The 5,000-nt window shown below is 54.2% G+C and overlaps 1 protein-coding gene across 1 annotated transcript in view; it reads left to right on the top strand.

Annotated features, from left to right (window-relative positions):
* The first annotated feature begins 2,350 nt into the window (after positions 1-2,350).
* The window catches only part of LOC113824819 (uncharacterized), an 11,828-nt gene continuing 9,178 nt past the window's right edge, over positions 2,351-5,000 (top strand). Inside the window, exons 1-2 of the mRNA XM_070135625.1 lie at positions 2,351-2,369; positions 2,834-2,947. Coding sequence (XP_069991726.1) covers positions 2,351-2,369; positions 2,834-2,947 — 133 coding nt within the window. The remainder of the gene's footprint in view (positions 2,370-2,833; positions 2,948-5,000) is intronic.

Here is a 5,000-nt window from a genome sequence, read left to right as displayed (position 1 = left end):
AGAGAGAGAGAGAGAGAGAGAGAGAGAGAGAGAGAGAGAGAGAGAGAGAGAGAGAGAGAGGGCGATAAAAACGAGAGAGAGAGAGAGAGAGCGATAAAGACGAGAGAGAGAGAGAGAGCAATAAAGCCGCGAGAGAGAGAGGGCGATAAAGACGAGAGAGAGAGGGCGATAAAGACGAGAGAGAGAGGGCGATAAAGACGAGAGAGAGACCTAGACAGAGAGAAGAGGGTCCCACTGCCCCCAGAGCGAGAGATGCCCCCAAAAGAGCCGTTCAAGAGCGGACCTGAAATTCTGTGTCTTGTTGACTCTCTTTGGCCTCGAATAGCTGTGGATTTTGTGATGGCAGAGGCGCGTGCGTGAAAGTTGCTCGCGTTGACTTTCTTTTTCGTCTCTTCGTCTGCTAATTCGGTGGTATATCTGTTGTTTATTGTTTCTTCCTTCGGTCTACTTCTTTTCTTATTCTTCTCTTCTCTCCCATGCTCCCTTCTTTCGTTCATATTTTTCCATTTTTACGTCCTTTTCCTTCTCCTATACCTCTCTCGTCCTCTCCCACTCACTTCTTCGTTTAACTCCTCCTCCTCTCCTTCCACCTTTCCCTCTCCAGCTTTTCCACCTCAGCTTTCCCCGACCCCCCCTTCCTTCCTCAACGCAGCTCCCCGTCTCCCCCCCACTTCCCTTCCCTCCCATTTTTCCTTTCTCCCCCTCTCTTCACCCCCTCTCCCTCCACTCCTTCCTCTCCCTCCTCCTTCCTCTCCTTCCCTCCATCTCCTCTCCATCGCCTTCCCTCTTCATCTTCATCCATTCCCTTCCTCCTTCCTCTCCACTCTCCTTCCCCCTTCCTATTCCCCATCCTGTCTCCTGCAACTCTCCTCTCCTCTCCTCCCTCACCTCCTTCCCTCTCCCCTGTCTCATGCACCTTTCCCTCCATTCCTTCCCCTCCCCTCCCCTCACCTTCCCTCCCTCTCTCCATCCTTTCCCTCTCCACCCCTCACCCCCTCTCCTCCCTCTCTCCATCCTTTCCCCTCTTCGCCTCCCTCCTCTCCCTCCCCTCCCCCTTCCCTCTCTCCTCCACCTCCCCTTCCTTCCTATCCCCTCCCCTCCCTTCCCTTCCCCCTCCCACTCCCTCTCTTCCCCCTTCCCCACCGAAGGTCTACAGACGACCCCACCGAGCGCAGCCTCATCGTCAGCCCTTAACCACGTCATTAAGGGCCAAGAGAGAGAGAGAGAGAGAACGACCTCCGTCCCTATTTCCGGCGATCTCTTGTGCCGTTGCAATTATTCACATGCAACGCGTCTCATAATTGCCCTCGAATTGGCTGGTAAATTACCTCTTTGTGTCGCGTCCCTGGGAGGAGAGAGGAGGCCCAAATGCGGCCGATTAATTTTTCCTCCATAAATTGGCCGTCGGTATTGGATTTTTTTTTGTGTGTGTGTTTTTTTTTTGTGTGTGTGTTTTGTGTGTGTGTGTGTGTGTTTTTTTTTTTTGTGTGTGTTTTTTTTTTTGGGGGGGGGTTGGGCCTGGCGGGGAAAGGGAGAGGGACAGGGAGGGGGAGGGAGATGAAGGAGAGGGAGAAGGAGAGAGAGAGAGAGGGTAATTCAGAGAGTTACTGGTAACTCAAACGCCGAGAAGAAAAGCACACCCACAAACAAACACACAAACAAATAAACAAAAACACACACTCACACTCACGCACAAACACAAACACAAACACACACACACACACACACTCACTCACACACACACACACACTCACACTCACACTCACTCACACTCACACACACACACACACACACACACACACACACACACACACACACACACACACACACACACACACACACACACACACACACACTCACACTCACACTCACACTTACTCACTCACACTCACACTCACACTCACACTCACACTCACACACAATCACAATAACACAAACACACACAGCATAAAGAAACCTCAACCCCCCCCCCTTCCCCAGCAAGTCCATAAATTCATTCAAAAAAATTCGAAACGGCAGCATCGACTCGAGTGAAATGATACTAATTAAGAGTTGAAGACGTGCGCAAGGTAGAGAGTAATTAGAGGGAGACATTGACTCATTACGGAGGCAGGAGAGGAAATGAGGCAGTCGGAGTAATGAGGAAAGTTTTCGTATGAGGAGGTGGCGGACCGGATAAATGGAAGGAGGCGAAGAAGAGACAGAGAGAGAACGGTGTGTTTCAGGAATGTTCTGTGCATTTTTTAAATTATTATTATTCTTGTATTATGATGTGTGTGTGTTTTTTTCCCCTTGGGTTATATGTGGGTTTTAGTTTTTTAGTCTGTTACCTTTTTTTCGTGTTTCGCGAATGAACAACTACGGGGAATGTGAGTAAACATTAACGAATGATTACATTTTTATTGTTATGAGTTCCTAAGGTGTTCCGGGACCCTTTAAAGTAGCTTTATCGGCGTTACGCACCGCCGTCACGTTCCCTTAGGCTTAAAGTGTATTTCCCTGACCTTAAACACCGCTTTAAATCACGCATTTCTGACCGGCGTGACGAACGCAGCAACAGGCCGGCAGTTAGCGAAACCCGGGTAGTCGGACCCGTAGATTTCTCACGGGTATTGATTTGTTTTTATGAATTCTTGCTATCGTCATCTTTCATTAATCGCAGTGTAGTGTTAACCGCAGTATTTATCACGAGTTGCTTCGTATTCTAGAGATGATATGATGGCAGGAGACAATATTTTTTTAAAAGACCAGTTCTCTTTTAGCTCCGTAGCCCCCCTGAAAGAGCCCGCGTCGGGTTGTGTTTACATGTGATGTCAGAGCTGTTTTGACCCAGTGGACGCTGCTCTTGCGCGGGTAAACAGCCGAATTCCCCGCCACGGATTCCTGCCCACCGCCGCCCCTGCGTTCCCTCGGGCCAAGACAATGCCAGTGTTGACTCTGGCCTTAGGTTGGTATTCGCAGCGGGGTCCCGGGCGCGCGTGAGCCGTAGAGGAGGGCGGAGTAGGGCCTCCCGTGTTGCCGCATCATGCACAAACAGTTCGCCAGCGTGAAATCTGTTTAAGTTTGGTTCTGTTCTTTGTGTGGAGAAACGTGCTCTATAACAAGGAAGGGATTACGCGCGAATTTTTAATCATGTGCTTTATTGTTGGCTCTGAGGAGCGTCATGGCGCGGCGCCCCCGGGGAATGTTTAGTATTTGCAGATCTTTAGGTCGATAAGGAGGATGAATTTTGGCTATGGGGGAGGGGGGAGGGAGGGGCTGAGCGCAGGGAGGGGGAGGGAGGGGCTGAGTGCAGGGAGGGGAGGGAGGGGCTGAGTGCAGGGAGGGGGAGGGAGGGGCTGAGCGCAGGGAGGGGGAGGGAGGTTGGTGTGGTTGATGGGGAGGGAAGGGGAGGGAAGGGAGGGGTTGGAGAGGTTCGGTATGTGATAGATTTCCGTGTTTTAAACTCGAGGATCGCTGCCGTGGTCCAGCTCTCTCCTTGATGTCTTCTCCAGTTTCTACCTCACTGTCTACCGCCTACCTCCTCTTCTCCTCCTCCCCCTCTTGCTATACATTCTCTTCCTCCTCCACTTCCTACCCCTCCTGCTATACATCCTCCTCCTCCTCTTCTTCACCTTCTTCTTCTTCTTCCTCCTCCTCTACCTCCTACTCCTCCTCCTCCTCCTCCTCCTCCTCCTCCCTCCTCCTCCTCCTCCTCCTCCCCTACTCATCCCTCCCCCTCCTTCTCTACCTCCTCCTCCTCCTCCCTCACATCCATCACCTCCTCCTCTCCTCTTCCCCTCCCCTCCCCCTCCTCCTCCTCCTCCTCCTCCTCCCTCCTCCTCCTCCTCCTCCCTCCTCCTCCCCCTACTCATCCTCCCCCTCCTTCTCTACCTCCTCCTCCTCCTCCTCTACATCCATCACCTCCTCCTCTTCCTCTTCCCCCTCCCCTCCTCCTCCTCCTCCTCCTCCTCCTCCTCCTCCTCCTCCTCCTCCTCCTCCTCCCTCCCCCTACTCATCCTCCCCTCCTTCTCTACCTCTCCTCCTCCCTCCTCTACATCCATCACCTCCTCCTCTTCCTCTTCCCCTCCCCCTCCTCCTCCTCCTCCTACTTCCCCTCCTCCTCCTCCTCCTCCTCCTCCTCCTCCTCCCCCTACTCACCTCCCCCCTCCTTCTCTACCTCCTCCTCCTCCTCCCTCTACATCCATCACCTCCTCCTCTTCCTCTTCCCCCTCCCCCCCTCCCCCTCCTCCTCCTCCTCCTCCTCCTCTCCCTCCTCCTCCTCCTTCTTCTCCTCCTCCTCCTCCCCCCCCTGCCCGCCCAACACATTAATCTCCGTCACACAGCCGCCAACTCGGAGCTCTCCCATACAGCTGTCAATCTCGCCACGGTAGGCTGGGCATCGAACTCCTGCACGAGCCCGGGCCTACCTCCTTTGCCTTGCCCGCCTCTTGCCCTCTTATCGGTCTTCCTCTTGCCCTCCTTTGCCTTGGCCGCCTCTTGCCCTTCTCTCGGGCCTCCTCTTGCCCTCCTTTCGGGATTCCTCTTGCTCTCCTGTCGGGCCTCTTTTCTAGGTCCTCTTCTTGCCCTCCTGTCGGGCCTTCTCTTGCCCTCTTATCGGTCTTCCTCTTGCCCTCCTGTCGGGCCTCCTCTTGCCCTCTTATCGGTCTTCCTCTTGCCCTCCTGTCGGGCCTCCTCTTGCCCTCCCTTCGTTCACCTTTCGCCGTCCCCTACAGTGGCACACTGCCGCCCTTCCTCGCCCCTCTTCGTCGCCCCCTAGCAAGGGCACACCACCGCCCTTCCTCTTGCCCTCCCTTTGCATTCCTCTTGCCCCTTTCTTGCCCTCAGCTTGACCTTCTCTCGCCCCTCCTCTCGCCGCCGCCCACGATGTCACACCGCCGCCCCTGTCGTGCTCCTCGTGTTCTCTCTCCCCTCGACGCCGCCCTCGTCCGTGTGAGGTGGGCGTCGGGTGGAGGAGAGACCAAGATAATAAAGAAGGGAATAAGGAGAGACAAAGATAA

This window comes from Penaeus vannamei, chromosome 20 (assembly GCF_042767895.1).
Source record: "Penaeus vannamei isolate JL-2024 chromosome 20, ASM4276789v1, whole genome shotgun sequence".
NCBI classification, from domain to species: domain Eukaryota; kingdom Metazoa; phylum Arthropoda; class Malacostraca; order Decapoda; family Penaeidae; genus Penaeus; species Penaeus vannamei.
This window is presented reverse-complemented; position numbering and strand designations above follow the sequence as displayed.